This window comes from Bemisia tabaci, chromosome 5, assembly GCF_918797505.1.
Source record: "Bemisia tabaci chromosome 5, PGI_BMITA_v3".
NCBI lineage: Eukaryota > Metazoa > Arthropoda > Insecta > Hemiptera > Aleyrodidae > Bemisia > Bemisia tabaci.
In genome coordinates this window covers 2,197,056-2,219,482 of record NC_092797.1, presented here as the reverse complement: position 1 = coordinate 2,219,482, position 22,427 = coordinate 2,197,056, and the positions used below count along the sequence as shown (strand labels likewise).

The following is a 22,427-nucleotide window of genomic DNA, read 5'->3' as shown; positions in this document are numbered from 1 at the left end:
TCCAACTCCTTCCTTTTATTTTGATTCAGTCTGCCGAGAAAACTCAACGGGAGAGGTCGCGCGCTCGCGAAACCGTGTTCTATTGTGTTTGGTGATTTTTCTCATAATTACCCTAAAATTATTTAGTTTAGGCTCTAATATTTATTCTCTTTATTTGAGAAAATTTTGACTCTCCCGTCTTGGTGTGGTGCGTACAGTTTTTCCGTTGGTATTTTTTCGCCGGCTCTACAAGTGAAAAAAAATGAGCTCTCGCTCTCCATGCATTCTAACCTCTCCAAGTGTTTTTGTATACAACTGTGAGTGAATAATTCATCAATTTTGTTCGTGTTCGTCTTATCGTTTGGTACGGAGTAAGTTTTTTGCAATGGAAGATGCCATTTACGCTCTCTACAAGTGATAATCGTCCGCGGTTCTGGTCGCAATTATGGTGGGTGCGTTGGAGGTCAAAATGTGCCCACGATTGCCCATGTTCATTTTTCTCCTGATGGAGAGCTCTCTGCTTGTTGCAAGCAGCATGATCACTACGAGGGTTAGTGAAAAAGACAGCCTCCCGCACCATGGTCGCTGTGAACCCATCACCATCCCGTTTTGCATGGATATTCCGTACAATGAAACCATTATGCCCAATATTCTGAACCATCAGAAGCAGGATGATGCAGGTTACGAAGTCCACCAATTCTTCCCATTGGTGAAGATCAAGTGTAGCCGGGATCTTCAGTTTTTCCTGTGCTCGGTTTATGTTCCTGTTTGCACAATTTTGGAGAATCCAATTCCTCCGTGTAGGTCGCTGTGTCTTTCGGCCAAAAATGGATGTGAAGATCTGATGAAGAAATTTGGGTATCCTTGGCCCGAAGAGTTGGAGTGTTCCAAGTTTCCAGTTGCCGGAGGGTCGGATATTTGTGTCGGTGAGAATCAAACATCAAGCTCCGGGGCCCCATCCTCTGGTAAAAGTCCGAATGGTCATAATACTCAGTTATCTTTGGGTAGCGGTTATTATCCAGAAAGCGGTTATTTACCTGGGTCTGCCGGAAGACCCATTGGTGATCATGGTTCGAGTTATCCTATAATTCCCAAAGAAGCCAAAAATATTGGTTTTGTGTGTCCACCCCCTTTTAAAGTCACGGAAGGCTACAAGTATTCCCTCAAAGTTGGGGACAAAGTTGAAAAAGATTGTGGAGCCCCGTGTGATGGCATGTTTTTCTCTGACAAGCAGAAAAAATTTGTGCGGTTATGGGTCGGTGTCTGGTCACTATTGTGTGCTGCGTCTTGTTTGTTCACGGTTTTAACCTTCATGATCGATACTGATAGATTTCGTTACCCCGAAAGGCCCATAATATTCCTCTCTGTGTGTTATCTAATGGTGTCTCTAGCCTACGTCGTTGGCTTCATTGCGGATGATTCGATAGCTTGTCAGAAGTTTGGTGTTGGTGATAATCAAAGATCAGTTATTACACAAGGCACTCGACACGAACTGTGCACCATTACATTCATGGTTCTTTACTTCTTCAGCATGGCCTCCTCAATATGGTGGGTCATCTTAACGCTTACATGGTTCCTTGCCGCTGGATTAAAATGGGGCCATGAAGCTATCGAAGCCAACTCTCAGTATTTCCACCTAGCCGCGTGGGCTGTACCTGCCATTCAGACCATCACGATACTCGCAATGCGCAAAGTTGAAGGTAAGGAGTCAAAGTACTCTCTTAAAATAACTCTTTGTTTGTCTAAGTTTCTAATCTTATATGATGGATGCTCTCAAGTTTCATAATTATTAAAATCTCAGCACATTCGTATGAATGGTATTGCTTGTTCCATGTATGTTGACACGGTAATCAAATATTGTTTCTGCTACCACTCGCCATCTGATTGCTTATGTTAACATGTTGAGTAGTGCTTCTTCAGAGCTAGGCAGAGATTGAAATTTGTTTCAACATGCAATGAGCGAACTATAAACTTGGCTCTATCACATTAAATTCAGAGTTATTATTAGCACTAGTGAAAATTTGTCACAGTTTTTCACCAAAGACAAAAAATCTAAGTCACAGAAAAAGAAAAAAACATCACAAATACCTATAAATCTTACAGCTGCTATGGAGTTGACTTTGATATGTCATGTCAACCATATTGACATCTTCATGAACAGCCCCTAAAACTATTCTTTGTCAAGATGTGCCTAGCTAAATTTGCCTGAATATTTTCGGTTGTTAAAGTTGTCTTCAATTGACTTACCTATTCATGCTCTGTGTTAACATTTTCCTCCCAGTAGTTTACCTAGCTGCTATTTTTTTCTCTTAAAATTATTTTTTTCCTTCTTTAACTTTGTTTTAATTCTCTGGAACTCTTTGGGTTTTTGCCAAAAGGTTACCCAACAAGCCAGGGCCAGATTAAGGGGGTGGCCACATGGGCCGCGGCCCATGGCGGCAAATTTAGGGGGCGGCAAATTTGGCAATTTTTTTAAATAAAGCTATAAAGAAAAATCGGATTCAGAAAAAAAAAAAAAAACGAACGAGAAAAGGTGATAAAATCTCTCATTTCCTGAGAGTATATCTCTAATTTTGTCGTCTTTCTGTGATACAATAGACAGCACCTTTAATTAGTCGAGTTAAGACTAAGAGAGAAACCGCACACGGAATTCGGCCTGGAACGGCGCGGCGCAGAGAGCAATGATGACGAGACCGTGTGAGATGAAAAGGAGAAACCCTCGGCGCGGCGCTCGGCATGTAACACATATTAGCGCCTACAAGACTGCACGAATACTTCACGCATTGCGCCAAAGACATCGCGGTCTCTGCGGTCAGCAGTGAGCAGCGTGAAACGCATTGCGCCTACAAGACTGCATGAATACTTCACGCATTGCGTCAAACACAGTGCGTGCAGCAGCGGTCGGCTCGAAACGCGCATGTTAGACTGTTAGGAATACTTCACGCATTGCGCCAAACATAGTGCGGTCAGCGCGGCGCGGCGGCGGAAGTTAAAATTATTAAACCACATTTATGTTTGCTCTTTCATAATTTTTTGGTTCATTTCTTATAAATAGAGGGCCTTGTCCATACAGAGATAGGTTTACGGAACTTAACTTTCGCGCTAAGTTCCGTGAACTTTTTCTAGTAGTGTTAACAGGGTTTTCGCAAAAAATGTGACCAACACGAGTAAACGTGTTTTATACGCCTTTCCCCCTCCGGCACGTTCACTTGATGGTTTTTATTGATGTTTCAATACGAATGAGAAGGGGGCGGCAAAATACAGGAGGCCCATGGGCGGCAGTTAAGTAAATCCGGCCCTGCGCAACAAGCGCTAATCAAATTTTTGTTAAATTTTTGAATAGTTGTAGGATGTGTGCCAAAGTAGCATTATTCCACAATAGTTTAAAAACTGAAAAATTTTCTGAAACAAATAATTTTTTTCAGCCTCCATAATTTTACGGGCATTTCCAAAATTTAGCCGCACCCGCGCGGTCGAGAACAACTTGCACCCCTCCTATTTCATTTATTTCGAGAGGACATCCCCTACCCGGAATTCTGGCACTAAATTATCTGGTAGAACTGGGGAAAGAAAAGAAGAGACAAATGTCACACCCAAAAATTGCACTATTCAACAGATGTTTACATGCTAACCAATGGACCAACTGATGATCGATGCATCCAGACTGATGTGACTTTTGTCTCTTCTTAGCTTTCCCCAGTTCTAATATTTATGGGAGCCAGGATAAAAACAGAATCTGGAGTCGCGGTTTGAATTGAGAGGCTTGGAGGACGAGGCATTTTCTTAAGTACGGGTGGTTTTTACAAAAATTGAGGTAATGTTATCAAATAAAACTCGTCTTAAAATATATTCCGTGAAAAATTTACCCACAATCCAATTTTTAAGCATCAAAAAGTGAGTTTGAAATACAGAGGTGCAAAAACTTCTCGCGCGACAACGCGACGGGGTGGGTCGCGATCGGTCGCGCGCCAAAATGGAAAGGTCCCAATACGGTGTTTTGAAATGGGGAAGCTGGCACAATTGCGATTTTTTTTTTTTTTTTTTTTGTGCAAAACCGCGTTAAAAGTAATGTGTTTTCCGTAATGTCGCCGTACTAATCACGTGCTTTGCGCAAAATCGCGGCAATTTGTACGTACAGGGCCTGTGAAAGTCATCTTTTCGAAATTTTCTGAGTGAAAGAGGTTTTTAAAGTCGGAAGGCCAATTTAAGGTGATTCTATGTGATCTCTGGACGAGATTCGCCACTACGTTGCGCTGCTGAAACTTCCACCGAATTCTGTCGGCAGAACGTTGAAAATCCAGTGAAATTTTCGGACAGCCTCCTTGAAGAATTTCTCTGTACAAAAAAAAATTTCGGCGGAAATTTTGAAACGTCGCATGCGCTCGTGATACTTCGGCCGGAAAGTGATAAGATGGGATCCCCCTTTCGCGGGACCAGCCGGCACCATGGTACGGAAGTGTCTGCATCCCTAGAAGAATCTTTCTTTAGGCTCATGCGCATGGACGATCATTCTTTTTTTTGGGCAAAATTTTCAAAATCTGCCGAGATTTTTTACTGGATCGATGCGACATATCCCTTACCAGTTGGACCACGTCAGAAACCGGGAAGAATCGCCTCAACTTCCCCTATGAAGGGGCTCTATCCGAATAGAGTACCTATCTACACAGCGTCACCTTCCAGGCAAAGTATCACAAGCGCCATGCGACGTTTAAAAATTTCTGCCGCCATTTTATTTTTTTACTGAGTTTAAAATTGAGTTAAATTGTTGGTTGAATCTGTTCGAAAATGTCACTAAATTTTATCGCCAGCACAAAGAAAATTCGGTGTAATTTTCGGACAGCTTCGTTGAACAATTTCTCTGTAAAAAAAAATATAATGGCGGCGGAAATTTTTAAACGTCGCATGGCGCTTGTGATACTTTGCCTGGAAGGTGACGACAGGTTGAGTACAGACCTGTTGCTAATTTGTAGGCTGGCAGCCAACCTATGAACTGAAATTATCCAGAATGATGTCTATACTATAAACTCCGAGACCTCCTAAATTTGAGTACCTGGTAATGCTTAGTTCCAGCATTCTGTCGGGCCGACGTTCATGATTTTTCGGCCATCGACAGACAATTGTCTCTAGATGAGCCCGCTCTATTCAGATTCTGAAAATATGACCCGGTTTTTTTTTCATATTACGTACGTGGTAAAGTTGCGAATTCTTCCATTTAAACAATGTAATTTTTTATTTTTTGTCATAGTTCGTTTGAGCGTTCTAATGGGCCGATTGTCATGATTTTTGCGGTTATCGACAGTTGATAGCCCCTAGATGAGTTTGCTGTAATCAGAATTTGAAAATAGGACCCAGGTTTTTCTACATCAGAGGAGACCAGAAAGCTTAGAAAGGGGGGCAAAATTTGAAATTTCCGCCCATGAAAAACGGCGGCAATTTAACATTTAGCGGGAAATGTTGAATCTTGGTCTGTTAGTAGGGTAAGTGAATCGAAGGTATGCTTCTTTGCTACAAACTATCCAAAAGCGACGGAACGCTCCGTTTTGTTTCAGTCTTGGCGTGAAGTTTGCAATAAATGCCGATTTTTTTTCCTATCCTTATTGGTCCAATTACTCCCGGCCAGAGGGAGATTGGATAAATGAGAGTCGGCTATGAAAATCCTTTAATTTTTTTGGTCGTTCTTTTGTCGACGCGGGCCTAATAGAACGCGAAGCGCCCTCGGGGGTTGGGCTGCGTAGCGGCCTAGCCCTCTAGTATTATTACAATTGTTATGACCTGTCGTTTGTAAAACACGTATTTGTCTTAGTTTTTGTATACATTCACTCATTTTTGAGGAAAGACGCTCTTTCATAAAGATTCTCCGGTCATATTGGGTTGGCATTGGAATCGGGCTGTCAATCAATTAAAATGCCGATGTCAATCTTCAGGTTCCAGTATCAAACCAAGATGGCCAAGAATGTATGTAACTGAGCGTTTGCCCGAAAAAAAGGAGTAAATTTACCGATCAAAGGACAATTTCAAGGGAGATTTCAATTACTTCGAGTAAATGTATGCAATAACCAAGTCAAATAAATACATTACTCACCTACTAACGAAGGGTCGTAACAATGCAGCTCTTGTACGTGTCGGGAATTTTCGATTTATGCACCAGAAAATTTGCCACCTCGTGACGTCATTTGGCGGCATTTTCCATTTAAACACATGTATTTTAGCAGGTTAGGTTATTTTGTCATATTTTCTCCAATAATCGTTCAATTTAGAAACCAAGGATATTCTAGCACTCAGTATACCTAGCAGTACCATTTTACAGATGATATTCACAAAATTGAAGACACCTTCAAATTGTGTATCGTTTCGAAAATCCGGGGTTTGTCGAAGGAAACTTGGCAAGGCCTGAAAGTCCATACGGGCGTTGTTCCTTAGCACGGTAGACATATGGATATGGGTACTCGATATCGGATCATAGGTGCTCCAGCCAGGACAAACGTGGCAACTTCCCGGTTTGGGCAGGGGGGGGGGGGTGGCTGGGGGCGCTGCCGCGGTTGTGGCTGAGGCGCGGGGCGGGCCAGTGCGGTGGTGGTGGATCCCGGCCGTGAAAGGATCGAGGTTCGAGGATCGGCGGTCGTCCTTGAAATGAAACAACGACCCAGAGCCCGAGCGGGGCGAGTGGCGCGGCGACCCAGGCAGGGCATAGCCAAAGACATGGCATAGCAGACCGTCTCCACGTCTTCCTCGGACCCAACCTCTTCCCAACTCGCGCTGCTCGGCTCGTTAGTCCCAAGAGGTATCGACCATTCCACTGGGCTTCCTTTACATCTGCTCTCCCCCCCCCCCCCCCTCTCCCCGCATTGCATTTCCAATCGCACCGTTGCCGCGCACCTATGCTGCCGTGCTAAGGAAAAACGCTGTATGAACGGCGTTGGGAAGGCATTGCCAAATTTCCTTTTGTAAAGAGCGAATTTTCTGTTATACTTGTGAACATTTTCCTCCCAATTTTTCAGATAATTTTGTTCGCAATTTCACCTAAAGATTCTGAAAATTTAAAGGAAAAATGTTCATAACTTCCCTCAAAAATGAACATTTTATCGAAGTAAATTTGGCAACGCTCGAATGAGATACGTCGTTCTTCCTTTCCATCGTGCCAAGGAAGAACGCCGTATAAGCCTTTAGGTGTTGCTAAGTTTCCTCCGATAAAAACCGAAATTACTATGGGAAAATTGTGAATATCATTGTCCAAAATTTGCAGGCAATTTTTTACGCAATTTAATCTGAAATATCTGAAAATTTCAAGATAAAATATGCGTGCATTTTTTCAAAAATACATGTGTTATCAAGAGAAACTTGGCTACTCTTGAATGTTCACATACGGCGTTTTTTGTCGAAATTCAGCTTTTTCTACTTAAATCATAAAAGTTTTGTTTGAGATTGTGTTCTATTGTTTTGATCCCAACGATACATCTACCCAGCCAAAATCGAATATGACATTTGTAACCGTGCGTCAAAGTCTTTTTACTCGAACCGCACTTTGCCGTACGAAAGTTTAAGGAATTAAAGACGTATAGGCTGGCTGTCTATTATGTACCTCCTTCGTCCATTGCAACCACCCGAACAAAAACGATACCCTCCCTTTTCCCAGGGTTGCCACCGTCCGGGAAATGTCAGGGAATTTTAAAAAGTAGGGAAAACCTGGCAATGTCACGGAAAAAATGTTAATATACCTTTATTACTTACCTTTCTAGAATGGATTTGACGTTCAAAACAACAAAATTTGCGTGAAATCTATTCAAAATGATGTCTGTATAAACAACTGGCAGGGTTGCCACAGTCAGGGAATACCGGGAAATGTAATGCAGGGAATTTGAAAAAGTAAGGGAAAACCTGGAAATGTCAGGGAAACTGACGAAAGTGTTAGGAAAAATTGTTAATTCACCTTTATTTGCTTCTTAGAATGAGTTGGACGTTTCAAACAAGAAATTTTGCCCAAAAAATGTCTGTAATATTGTCTTTTTAACCATCTGGCGTATCTTCAATTGTCAGGGAATTTCACTCAAACGTGTCTGGGAAATCAGGGAAATGTCAGGGAATTTCATATTCTACATTTTGTGGTAATCCTGAACTGGTGCGTCTTCATTTGTCAGGGAATTTCACCAAAACTTGAAAGGGTATTAGGGAAATGTCAGAGAATTTGAGATTCTCAATAATTGTGTGGGAACCCTGTTTTTCTTATACGAGCGTTCAAGTCATCGACTTTTCAATTTTGGCAGTGATGGAGATGGGCAAGTTTTTTGCGGAATTTTGGCAAGAGCGTGAAGAGGCGTAGCTGAGCCAAGTGCGAGTGCGAGTGGTGGAGGAATCGGAATCGTAAAATCCATGGATTTACACTGGCCATAATGCCTATCACTTTATTCGATTGCCCCGACCCGGCCGGAGAGAAGTATCATTCCATTCTAATCTCTCAATTCCCCCGCGACCCCCTCCCGATCGATACCCGTTCGGAAATTATGAGCCGTGTCACCAATTTTATGTCGTCGTCGGCGTCCATCGGTGACAACTTCATTTTTCATCCCGTGTCGAGCCCCGCGTCCGTCGTCCAATTTTCAGATCACCACAAGACACATCGTCCAATTATTTTTTATCCACTAATTTTTTTCCTCTTCCTCTTTATGTATTCATACCTCTCTATCCGTGCCTTCGACTCGTGCCCGGTCCCAACGACGCACAAAGGACAGGGTTACCGCAGTGAGGGAAAACCGGGTAAACCGGGAAATGTCGAGGAATTTTAAAAAGTCAGGGGAAGCCAGGAAATGTCAGGGAAAATTACGAAAATGTCAGGGCAATTTTGTTAAATCACTTTATTTGCTTTCTAGAACGGGTTTGAGGTTTCGAACAAGAACTTTTGCCTGAAAACTATTTTCAATTTGCCTTCTTAACCATCCGTCATATCTTCAATCATTAGGGAATTTTGCCAAAATGTGTCAGGGAAATCAGGGAAGTGTCAGGAAATTTTATTTTCCAAATTCTGTGGCAACCCTAATAGGAGAAGTCGGACAAAACCTGGAAACTTTGAAAGCTTCTTATTATCGAAAATATGAAGCAAGGAAGTTTAAGAGTGGCTCTAGTGATTTTTTTCATGCAATTTCCTTTCAGAAACAGTCCTTAAAATTGAATTTGTGAGGATATAAACATCGAAAGTTGAATTTTGAGCCAAAATTTTCATATCCGAGCTCTTCTATCAGCCCGTTGCACTGTGCGACGTGTTCCTTGGAGCGAGGTGGAAAGAAACATAATAGGCGAACATGGTGGAACCAGCTCTGTGTCATGCACCTCGTCTCGCGCTTGTTGGACTTTTATTTATTTCAGTCGGCTTTACAAATTAATTTCTTCTCGGGATTCCGTCCAGCTGAGAGACCATTGACAAGATTTATCCGAATCGGACGTCGCTTTTGAAGGAGGATGTCGCTAGCGTCGACGGTCAGGGTGAACCTTCACTGGAGAAAAAAAAGTTTCTTCAGGGTTGCCACAGTCAGGGAAAACCGGGAAATGTCAGGGAATTTTAAAGAGTCAGGGGAAACCGGGAAAGGTCAGGGAAAATGACGGAAATGTCAGGAAAAGTTTGTTAAATCACCTTTGTTTGCTTTCTGAAACGAGTTTGAGGTGTCGAACAACAAATTTTGCCTGTAAACTGTTTTCAATCATGCCTTCTTCACCATTTGTCCTGTCTTCAATCGTCAGGGAATTTCACCAAATGTGTCAGGTAAATCAGGGAAATGGCAGGGTATTTCGTTTTCTAAGTTCTGTGGCAACCCTGTTTCTTGGATCCAGCGGGGTTGGCTCGGTCTGATAAACCGGGAAAGTCAGAGGAAGTCAGGAAATTAGCGACGACCGGAAAAAGTCAGGGAAGTTCTGACACGTCTACCTATCAGAGTCCAGCGAAAGACAGCGTATTTCTTTTAAAAAATAAATGGAAAATGTGTTCAAAGGTCAGGGAAAGTCAAGGAGTTATAGAATATTTTGGAGTCAGTGAAAGGTACAGAAAAGTCGGGGGAAAGTCAGGGAATTTGAAGACGAAGGAATCAAGACAACCCTGATCCGGAGTCTAGACTTTTAAAAAGCCTAACTTTTGAGCTTTTATGTGACGTTATGAAACGGATATAAAACCACGTAAAAACGGTGAAAATATGAGTAAATTTTATGTTCCATAGCAGACTGTAGAATAGGTATCTTTGTTTAAGTTTACCGTCTTGTAACTCAGGCCCAAACGGTACCGTTATTAGTTAGGCAAATAGGAAACGATCCAGACACTTCATATTTGGACGTGAGTGTATAGACTGTAGATCGCAGTTGCCAACTTCAAATTATCTTCACTGTAGAAGATCGACATTTCAAAGATGAAGGGTGTCCTTTTAATAGCTACCTCTTTTACTACCTAATTATTTAAAGGACATCACATTGTTTTTTTCCTAAATAATTCGGGGAAAAGGATTCTGAATGACTCCACCAACTTCAGATTTTTTTAAATCCATAAATTCTAGTTTCCTTCTTCAGTATCTACTAAACGTTATCTCGTAGTCTCAGTAAAGTAGTTCACAAAATATGGAAAAATTCTTTTTTTGATATTACCCTCCAACCGTTTATGTTAAAAGTGGGGGCCGACTTTCTTAAAAAAATGTAAATTGTAGAAAGTTTGACGAAATTTCGTGGAGGAAAGGAAACATTGGAATGCTCATACGGCGTTTATTCTTAGCACGACAGCAATGCGAAGGATTCAGTGTCAACAGCACGGGTCAAAAATCTGAGGGAAAAGTGAAAGAAGCAGTTGCTTTGTTTATTTTGCTCTTTACGCGGCTGTGGCTCTCGTGGCTCCCATACACAACGAGGCGTCCTTCTTTTCCTCCCTAAATAAGCGTAAGCAGTTTCGCCGTCCCCAGGAAGAACGCCGTATGAGCCTTTACACGTTGCCAAATTACCTTCGACTAAACCCCAATTTCCTGAAAAACATGTTGATACTTGTCTTTCAATTTCTCAGAGAAGTTTACTCGTAATTTGGTTTAAAGTATCCGCACATTTCCAGGGAAAATGTCCATAAACCTCTAGCCAAATACCTATTTTACCGGGGGAAATTTGGCAACGCTCGATTGCTCTTACGGCGTTTATCCTTAGCACGGCATAGTTACGACAGGCGCGGGCGTTCCGAACGGGAGGGAGTGCTTATTGGACCTCTACATGGTGAGGGAGGGGGGGGGAGTCCGGCTCCAGAGTCAGTCGTGTAGGCGGCCGAGGGTGAGGGGATGCAAGGGTTCGAGGGGGGCGGGAGGGGGGGGTGCGAGGCAGGTGTGGTGCCCGTGCCGTGTGCGACGACTGATATGCGCGCATTTGAAACCCGGACCCGGTTGCCAAACGCCTTTTTACCCCTCTCAAACACTACTGCGGTGCTAAGGAAGAACGCCGTATGAACATTCGAGAGTTGCTGAAGTTCCCTCGATAAGACATGTAATTTTGACGATATTTATGCAAATTTTTCTTTTCAATTTTCAGATATTTTCTGTTAAATTGCGTGAAAAATTGTCTGAACATTTTGGAAAATAAAATTCACAATTTTCCCAGTAAGTTCCGTTTTTACGGGAGGAAACTTGGCAACGTCTGAAGATTTATACGGCGTTCTTCCTTAGCATGACAATATTGCCGTGCCCTAGAGAGAAATGTCTCGTGAGCCTCCGGTTGTTGGCTTTTCTTCAATGAAATTTGATTTTATGGGAGATTTTGTCACGTTTTTACAGGGGTGCAGAATCCTCCAGGCTTACACTTTTTCACGCGCCCGCCGCTCGGCTTTCCACATTTTTCTTATCGCTTTTCCAGAAAATTTCCTAATAATTCATTAAAGACCTTTTTCTTCTGTTTTCCTTTAATTTTCAATTTTTGACCCTTAAAAGTATCCCCTCCACTCATATTTTTGGGGCTTTTCCACACTTACGAGCGCACGATCGAGCATTTTCTGAAGCCCTGCGTTTTTTTTCCATATTTCACGGAAATTTATCCGAAGTTTGGCGAAACTGGTTTATTGCTAGTATCCGAAAACTTAAAGGAAATTTATTCATAATTTTCCACAAAAATTAATACCTTTGGAGCAAGTTTGGCACCAATTAATTTAAACATGCGAGGTTTTCCCCAGTACGGCAGAACGTGTTATACGCATGATGTCCCAAAGTTAAACGCGAATATTTTTAAGAGTCGATTTTTAGGATCAAAGTGCAACTTCGGCTCTGTAACGTTTTCCGAAAAATCCTCCCTTAAAGTATTACCTCGGTTATTTTGAGGGTGGCAGAGGTTTGAGAGACTTCCTAACATGTTTTTTTACCAGCTTTTGTGTTTGCTTTTCCCCCTCAAAACGATCATTGATCTGGACACATAATTTATTTTGAGCAAAATTTTTTTTAACTTCACTCAAATTTTAAGAGTAAGAGACTTCTCAACGCGCGTTGATGACAGCGCTCGCACACTACGAATAAGAGTAACTAAAACAGCTATATTATGGAAATAAACACAAGGAAAGGATGCGCGTTGAAGACGGCGAAGAGATACAACTATTCGTGCTTGATGGATGTCCTTGTTGCATCTGCAAAAGTGAAGGCGCGATGGTGCGAGATGTGAACTCGCTATGCTCTACAATGCTGCCAGTGTGGTGTCTGTCAGATCCGGGGAAAAAGCTAAGAAACGAGGCCCGATCTCGTTTCTTCTATTTTCAGCTGCACTGTCGCACTAAGGAAAAACGCCGTATGAGCCTTCAGATGTTGCCCAATTTCCTTTGGTAAATGACGCATTTTCGGTAAAATTTGTAAATGTTTGTCTTTCAATTTATCAAAGAATTTACTTTCTAATTTGACCTAAATCGTCTGAAAATTTCAAGAACAAAAAAAATCAATATTTTCTGTGAGGAAATTTGGCAACACTCGAATACTCATGCGATGTTCTTCCTTTGTACGGCAGTGTATTGCTCACGGAAGCACTACTACAAATAAGATAAACTAAAACAACTATAATATGGAAATAAACCAAAGGAAAGGATGCGCGTTGATGCCGGCGCAGAGATACAACTATTCGTGCTTGACAGATGTCCGCGTTGCATCTGAAAAATTGAAGGCGCGATGGCGCGAGGGATGAACTTGCAATGCTCCGCTCTTTTTTGCCAAAGAGGTGTCGCTCAGATTTGGCAGCCGTATAAAACCCGTACATATGGTCCCTTCCCCAGTTTGTCTCCAAAATAACGCAATGAACCTTAAAAATTGCTGGAAAATTAATTTTTAGTGGAAAATATATACTGTATTGTTTTTTAATTTGAAGACGTTCATGAGTCTAGGCCTGACACCCCCACCCATCTCCATAAGGATTCTTTCGGTAAAAATGCAATTAGCGAGGAATGAAATGTGTTTACGTTCTTTGGTGAGGAAATCGACGTTTCGTGAGCCCTTCGTTTGAATGCTTTTCCAGCACGGCGAGCGTTACCGTTACGTCTTTATGCTGCTGAAGAGCAAGTCCGGAAAAAATGAGATAATAAAGGTATCCCGCAAATTAAAGGGAGTTGTTTTTCGTATTTCCTCAATGTCACAACGCTGTTAACTTGGTTGGAAAGCAGTAAAAATCAAGTTGAAAAAGCTTCGGTTTGAAGCTCAAGCCAGTGGCGAGGCGTGAATGATAGATTATCGATCTCCCCATTTGAAGCTGTGGTGAAGAATCGATAAGGTGATCGTTTCGAAAACCCTTTTTATCGATTCCTTTTCTATAGGCTTCAATGGCAGAGCAATCGATTTATCGGGAATCTTGCCACGGCAATGGCTCAAGCGTAAGGTTTCGCGCGTGGTGGGTCTCGGATGGGCCAACCGAGCGAGGCGAACCTATTCACCCACACCTACCTGGTTTCTGCATTAAAATATGGATGCCCCATTGTTCGGCCCTCCCGGCGCGGTGTGGTGGCCGTATACTGTTTGAGTTACGGCCAGCGACTATACGGCCCGTCGTAAATTATTATTGTTTCAACTTCTCGCGAAACCGGGCGAAAGAATGGCCCTTTTTATCTCTAGCTCTCGACTATTCTGCCGTGCTAAGTAAAAACGCCGTATGAACCTTTAGACGTTGCCATATTTCTTTCAAGAAAACCGAATTTACTGAGAAAATTGTGTGAAAATTTTCCCTCAAAATTTTCGGTCCATTTTGTTCACGATTTACTTAACCTAAAATATCTGAAAATCTCAAGGGAAAATATGCATAACTTTCCTCAAAAATACATGTTTTATTCGGGGAAATTTCGCAACTATTGAATGTTCTTACGGCGACTTTCCTTAGCACGGCAATATTGCTCTAGCGTGCTAAAGAATGAAGGCATTGAACATCGTGTTGCCAAATTCCTCCCCCTCCCCTCCGTTAGATTTTTAATTTTTCGAGGAGGGCTATCGGTAAGGGCCGTTTTTTGGCCTTTTCTGAATTTTCTCAGCTCGACGTTTTTTGCTCATTGAAGGTCCATATTTTACGGAATGCATCATAATTGGTAGTATGAGGTCTAATACAGGCTTATACATGGGTTTGAAGGCTGATTTTGATTGAAAATTCAGATTTTTTGGCATTCGATTTCAAATCCGCTTTTTTGCCCGAAACAGCCTTCAGGTATCTTAAGCTGCTCAATAATCGATCGAACAGGTGCCGCAAATGTAGGACTCTTCACAGTGCAGCCATGCTAAGGAAGAACGCCGTATGAGCCTTCACGCGTTGTCAAATTTCCTTTGATAAAATATAAATATGTATGTCAGCTTATGAATATTTTTCTTCCAGTTTCACCGGCTAAATTTCCTGAAAATGTCAAGGTAAAATATTATTAACTTTCCTCATAAATAAACATTTTATCGAGGGAAATTTGGCAACTCTCGAATGTTCTTACGGTGTTTTTCCTTAGCACGGCAGAGTGGTAAACGATACGAGCCAATTTACATCAGTTAGTGCGCCTTCATTTTCATCTGATACTGTGCAATACTTCCGTGGTCGAATAGTTGCTCAGTGCGCCTTCGTCTCAGAGACAACTTCGTCCGTATATTGCCCCCACTTGATGGCGGAACATCCCGATTTCGGCTGAATTTCCACTTCAGTACGCTCGCTGTTACACTTTTTTTCACCAACGGCGACGAGTTAAAAAACAGTGATACCTCAATTTGCGATGTTGCAAATTTTTCACTGCCTATTAAATGTGGCTAAACCAAAATGATCAGTTTGAAATCTGCCGTGATTAACAGTGTCTATATTGTGATGCATTCTCCGTTCTTCGATGGACAAAAAATCGTTGTGCTGAGGAAATTCAGGATTTGTCCAAAAACGGCACTTACCGATATCCGCTACGGTATGAATATTTCTCCCCGGAATTAGCAGATAATTTAGATTAAACTCAGAAAAACGTCTCCAAAAATAGAAAGAAAAATAAGCTCAGGTATTCCAAAAAAGTCGTTTTCTATGAAACGAAATCCAGGGTTGCCACAGTTAGAGAAAACCGGGAACTGTCAGAGAATTTTAAAAAGTCAGGAAAAATTGGGAAATGTCAGAGAAAATGACGAAAATGTCAGGGAAAATTTGTGAAATCACCCTCATTTGCTTTCTAGAATGAGTTTGAGGTTTCTAACAACAAATTTTGCCTGAAAACTAGTTTCATTATGTCTTCTTAACCCTCCGTCACATCTTCAATTGTCAGGAAATTTCACCAAAATGTGTCAGAGAAATCAGGGAAATGTTAGGGAATTTCATCATCTGAATTCTGTAGCAACCCTGAAAATTTGGCAACATTCGAAGACACATTCGTTGCTCGGTTCTCACTCCTTATAGCCTTACCAAGGCAGCGCTACCGCACCACTGACCTGAACGCTCCGGTCGCCTAGTTCAGGGTGGTTTTTTTTACAAGGGACACGAGTTTTTTCCTCTCTTAAAATAAAGGTCACTTTCTCGAGTTCAACAATCAAGACCCGTCATAGATGTCAAATTAAAGTGTTGAAATTCGTGATTGATTGCGGTTTGTTTTTTACCCTTGAGAAATGGTTTTCCTACTTTCAAGGTTCGACGAGTTAAAACTTGTTTACCTGGGAATCATCCAGAATAAAGAGTCGATTAATTGATATCCTTTAACAGGAGGCTCAACGTAAGCCATCGTTGCCGAGATTGGGGTTGTTAAGCCTTATTTATGTCGTTTTTATGGAGCCAAATTTACTATCTCTAAACAGCTTACCTTGTTGTCACGACAACGCTACCCCTCCCACCAGCGTACCATCTTTTCCCAAGAAATCTATCAATTACTCGAGCAGCAAACTTTAAACTCATCCACAAAGGTGCAACATCAGTAGAATATAAGCTTGGAAGGGCTAAACGCTTTCAAGGCTTTAGGAACTGACCAACCTCCACCTGGACGCTCGCCTGCGGGCCGATTATTGAAATTGATGGGCGAAGCTATAGACAAAGAAAACATGGGGAGTATGGAGCAAACCTATTGGTTGAAACGTGTGGCTCCTATAGACTAAGGGAGAAAATGATGGACTAACTGTTACAAATAATCTGTAAATAATCGATAATTAAGGCGTTCGCTGCGAAAACCCTGTTAATCGATACTTTTCCTTAGGTTTAAATGGCCGATCAATCGATGTATCGCAAAGCACTACTGGTCAGAGCAGCGACGGTTTGGCCCGTGGTTAGCGATGGTCGTGGGTAATTTCGCAGCCGGATCGTTGACAACCTCATTTCGTATGTACGGAGCGAACTTGATATCGGTGACTTAAATGTCAGTTTCATTTTTATGGACGGAAAGTAGCCAGTAGCCGAGGCATGCATATCGAGCATTGCATAAGTGTAGTCACTGGTTAGCCCGCAAAAGCAGGAGAAAGTGTCGCTGGACCGTTTGCAAGTTAAAATGTAAGAGCTGATTTGCGTACGTGCTCAAGCACCGCCGTGCCGAGGAAAAACATCGTATCGCTCTCATATTCAAAGTTTTAAGCATCAAAAAGTCAGTTTGAACTTTCTTTCTATGCAATTTCGAAACTTGTAACACGTATTTCTCGAAATAACAAAAACTGCACTTAAGCGCCTTGTCCCCCAAGCCCCTCAATTTTGGTATCATCGCTTAGTAAGATGCAACCGCCCTCACAGATTAGTATTCCTCGGAAACTCAATTTCTTAAAATTTGGCGGCTACACCCTCCTTATAGGTCATCCATGAAGTATTTGAAGTATTCGGTAGAACATGCTTCGGAGAGCATTACTCTAAAAATGTAATTATCATTTTGTGTTGGTGGGCAGATCTAAGGATGTTCAATTTCTAATTTGCGTATGTTTGTTAACTCTAGTTTCTTTCTATCTGTTTCAGGTAAGCACAGAAGACAGAGATCCTATGAATTGTATTTCATTGCTCGTATCCATGTGCTTTGATCAGTTGAAAGTAAGTGCAGTTTCGGTTTCGGACTAATTTTATTCGAATGACGATAAAATCAATTCTCAAAAACAAATTTCAATTTACATCATTCGTTAAAGCGATGTTCAATTGAACCGCGTTTAGCAGAAAGAAACCAAGCCACATCAGGCGTTGCCAACTTTAATCGAGCAATTTAATATTTTACATGAAAACGGTTGTGCGGATTTGGTGCGACTCGCAGTGCATTTTCTGCATAGTGCCAAGCAAATCTCTTAAAATTTTCAAATAAATCCACTCAATCATTCTCTTGTAAAACATTGAATTCTCCAGTTTTTGGAAGTAGCTGATGTGGCTTGGTTCCTTTCTGCTAAACGCGCTCCAATTTTACCAAGTGCGAGTTCGAGCATGATGATACACGTGTTGCTTCATCTAAAGTCAAAACTGGAAAATATGAGGAAATTCAATGGTTCATGGAAAATCGGTCACAGATCAGGAAATTCTAAGTGCTTCGAGCAGTTTTAAAAAAATTGAGTCTATTCATTACGTGTGTTTATCTTTTAAATCAAACGAGCGCTAATTTAAGTATTTGCGCCAAGAATCGGGAAATCTTGTCTAAAATCTCAGGAAAAATCAGGAAAATCTAAAATCCAATTTTAGTAGCCACCCTGGTGAACTGAGGTCCTTTTCCCGGGGACGGACACCAGTGGTGATTCTCGAAATTTGAGAACACTGTTTTCCTCCATTTATGTAAAGCAATCGATCCTAGGCGAGGCAGCTTGCCCCACTTAAAATCGATATTTTCAATGGCTTTAAATGGAGAAAAAACAATGTTGCCAATTTGGAAAATATAAAAAAACATAGACAAAACAGGAAACAAGGCTAAAAACTACATAGAAATCCGAGAAGTTTTGGCCCTAAACTGAGTCATTTTCAGTAGGAAGAATAAAAATAAAATATATAAAATAAGTATATTTTATATTTTATTGTATTTTATCTTATATTTAATTCAATTTTTATTCTTCCGACTGAAAATGGCTCAGTTTTGGGCCGAAACGTCTCAGATTTTTATGTGTAATTTTTAGCTTTGCTTCCCGTTTTTTCTCCTCTGTTTTTTGATATCACCATTGTCACGGGCTGCCGTTTCAGAAATTTTAACCTCCAATGGAAAATCGCCTCCGACGGACACGACCAATATCGATGAATTTAGTTTGGTGGGTATCTCCAACCGGAGACTCGATTAGCAGCTGTGTCCCTCGAATATCACCATTTCCTGTGGTTTTTTGAAAAATTATCTTCTCCTCGATGTTGATACCCTATCGTCAAGTCGCTCCGTTGACTCAAGAGCGTATTTATATCTCCACGTGGGCTCTGGCAAGCAAGGAGTTGTACGGACAAGAGGGCTCATCCCTGAAAGTAGATCCCTTGTAAATGAGAGGAGCGAGGATATGGAGGATCCGCAGTCGAGGTGGAAGTTGCGGTCATCCACCGACCACCGTGCGCGATTCGCTGTGCTAACCAAAAACGTCCTATCAGAATTCCAGTGTCGCTGATTTTTCTCTGATTAAATATTTATTTTTATACGTACATAAAGCCGCTTTTATAGCGCCGCCTCGCGCTCTGCGACGCCCAATCGCCATTGCCCCCTATCCTCCCAGAGATCATCAGGCAATTGGCACCCTCTGATCTCCTCCTCCACCCCTTGTCGCCAAACTTTCACAGGACGTCCACGCCGTCGCCTTCCGGGAGGAACCCAATCGGAGACCTGCTTGGGCAACCGATCGTCTGCCATCCTTCGCACATGTCCAAACCAGCGCTAGTTTATTTTTACAAAAAGTTGAATTATACTGGGGAAAAAAGTCCCTTGGATCTTGAGTCCTGACTCTTAATAACATTGACAAGAAAAAGTACTCTTGATTCAATTGGAGTTTTGTTTGAATCAAAAGGAAATCCTCTTAAATCAAGAGGCTTTGCTCTTTGATTCAAGGAAAAATCCGATTGAATTTAGAGTATTTTTTCTTGTCAATGTTATTAAGAGTCAGGACTCAAGATCCAAGCGACTTTTTTTCCAACGAATTCTTTATATCTAAGTAGTCAAGGGCCAACAGGCCCAGCTTGGGCCTTTTGTAACTTAATTGTTTTCATGTATAAGAGAAGTATATATTTAACGAAAATAATTGTTTAAGGTCGTTCATTTAGTCCTTGAATGAGGCATATTACCGATAACCGAGAACATTCAGCCGTTTTACCAAAGGGAGGAGTAATATCCTTTTCGAGATCGAGTTTCCTTTAATATTTGTTAAATCTAGTTTATAGGAACCGCTAATATAGGCAATTTCGTCTCGTTTTTACAAAAACAAAATCTGCGAGGAAACAGCAAGTGCGCAAGCATTGTCTAATTTGATGTATTTTTTTCGTGCTCCTGAATTTTTAAAATTAATTTCAATTTTAATCATGGTCTTTTTTGAGCGTTTACACGTTCGTTTTCAGTTTTCTCTATATTTTTGGCCAAGTTCATTTATTTATTTTATTTATTAGATATTTTAGCTTGAAAACGAATAAAATTCCCTGATGTTAGACAGGAAGAGTGGAACGCAGAGGTTTTCTGGAAAAACCGTATTTTATGAGAGGAAATTGGGCAATGTCTGACTTTTGATATCGCGCGTCTTCGCCTAAAACAGAGTTTATTTCGAGCGAGACAGGATGCGTGACGGAGGATCGTCTTACCACGTTTTCCTGCCGCGGAAAAACGCCGTATGTGCATCCAGATGTTGCTAAATTTCCCTTTTCAAAACATTCATTCTTAAGGGAAGACAAACTTATTTTTCCTTGAAATTTTCGGATGCTATAGATTAAATTGCGACAGGAATCCTCTGAAAAATAAGGAGACAGATATATTCAAGTCTCCCCGAAAATTCGCCTTTTATTAAGGGAAATTTGACATCTTCTTTAGGCTCATACGATGATCTTCCTTCTCCCGGCAGTAAGGTGTCCGATTCGTGCTGCGATACGACTGGCAAAAAAAAGGGGCATGTGGAGGTTGGATTCGTGTGGAAAGCTATAATCTTCGTCTTTTGTTTACATTCCTGCTCGCCCCCCCCCCCTCCTCCCTTCTAGCCCTGTCCGGATTTTTTACCTGCGGTTTTGGGGCCGGATCCCCAGACTCCTTATGTAGTCCTGTCTTCCTCTCAGGATGGATCCTTTCGCCCCACCCCTGGTCTCTAGTTTCTGTGGTTTCTGTCCTGATCTTATCGCTGAAAAAAAAGAAGAAAAAAAATCAATAATAAACCTGGTGTTGGTTCGGTCGACACCATGCATAACGTTTTTCGATCAGTCGATAAATCGATCATTCGAATTTTTAGGTAATCGGAAATTCCTTTATCGATCATTAGTCCAATCGAATCAAAATTAATCGATTAGGGTGTCCATTGGTCCGGAAAATACGGAAGTAGTACTGATTTCTTAGAAAGCGATCCGAAAATTTCGCAAGAATTCCGGAATTTCCGGAATTTTTCGCTTTAAACCATGCGTTTCTCTCAAGACAGCCTGAGATGTATGAAAAACCCTTGCACATTAGTTCTTAGTCATGGTGGTTGAAGTTCTGAGGCACTAGCAAGTGCTTCAGATTCACAAAGAGCGCGTTTTCGACCGACTACAAAAAAAAATTACCACACCCGTCGAGACTTAACAGCGAGCTGATCGTTGAACTCGGTAGACAAATCTTGGACAAAGATGACAAAAGGATATGGAGGGAGCCTATTGGTGAAAGTGGGTGATTGCAATGGACAAAGGAAGGTAATAGACTAAGTAACAGCGACCCATGGGAGACCCTGTAATCAGTCCATCATTTTCCCCCTTAGTCTATAAGAACCACCCATTTCAACCAATAAGATCGCTCTACACGCCTTAGGTCTTCCTTGTCTATATTTGTCTATCAATTTCAAAAATCAGTCCACAGTAGGGGGTTTCTTTCAACGCCTGTTTGAACCGCTGAGCATCTCTGGTGAAAACGGGAAATGGAGCATCGATATGAGAGCTTTCTAGGATGCCAGTGCGAGATTAACTGGTGGCGAACACTGAATCAGGCGCGGTGCTGCACAGTGGATCAAGTCAGTAGGAGAGGTCGGACAAAATTTGTAAACTTCAATCGCTTATAACTCCGTGTATACGAAACTTTAAGGCTCCAAAAGTGGATTCATTGGTTTTCTCGTGAAATTTTCTACCGTTAGCACCCCTCGAAATTTAGAATGTGACGAAAGGAACACCAAAATTTGCAGTTTCAGTCAAAAATTACATGTCCGATCTCTCTAATTGACTGGATCCAGTGTGTGCCGATGCCCCATTGTAAGCGCTTTTACAAGCGCTCACTTATGCTCTGCATAATGAATCAAGTGTTGAGAGGCGCTGTTCAAGCTGCGGTCCACCGCATCATCGTTAAATCCGCCGCTAACGAAAGCTCCCAACGAGTGATTCTCAGGTGCGGGCAAGGAAGGACTAGTTGGTGGAGGGGAAAAAATTAATTTGACAAATCCAAGAATTGGTTTGTTGCGTGCAAGAGACCCCTTCAACGATATGTACTGTAAAACGGAGCCTGGGCTGAAATGGCGCTGTGTCGTCTCGCTGGTTTCAGGATGTTTTCTCCTCGAAGAGACTGGAATATTAAGCGCGCGATGTTTCTGTCCGTAAGTTGAAGTGCGGTTTCATAGAAGCGTGCATCTCTTCTCCCACCCGGGCAACTTTTCCCAGTAAGGTCTCAAGCCGTAATCCCGGCGCCGCAGCGTCGATGTCTGTTCCCGGCGCTTTCGACGGTCGACGCTAAGCGGGCATCATGTGCTTTTTTGGCCAAAAGTGCATTCTTCGCGCCTCCCGCTCTCTCGACCAACGGGAACCCCGTGGGCGGGCCGCCGCCGCACAGTGCATCCAGTCAATGAGAGAGCTCGGACAAAATTTGGAAACTTTAAAAGCTTACAACCCCGTTCATACCAAATTTTGCGATTCTAAATGTGGTTCCATTGATTTCCTCGTGAAAT

General features: G+C 41.9%; 1 protein-coding gene across 1 annotated transcript in view; it reads left to right on the top strand.

Annotated features, from left to right (window-relative positions):
* Positions 1-11: 11 nt before the first annotated feature.
* Positions 12-22,427, top strand: part of fz (frizzled class receptor) — a 55,775-nt gene continuing 33,359 nt past the window's right edge. The window contains exon 1 of the mRNA XM_019049318.2: positions 12-1,679. Coding sequence (XP_018904863.1) covers positions 425-1,679 — 1,255 coding nt within the window. The 5' untranslated portion in view covers positions 12-424. The remainder of the gene's footprint in view (positions 1,680-22,427) is intronic.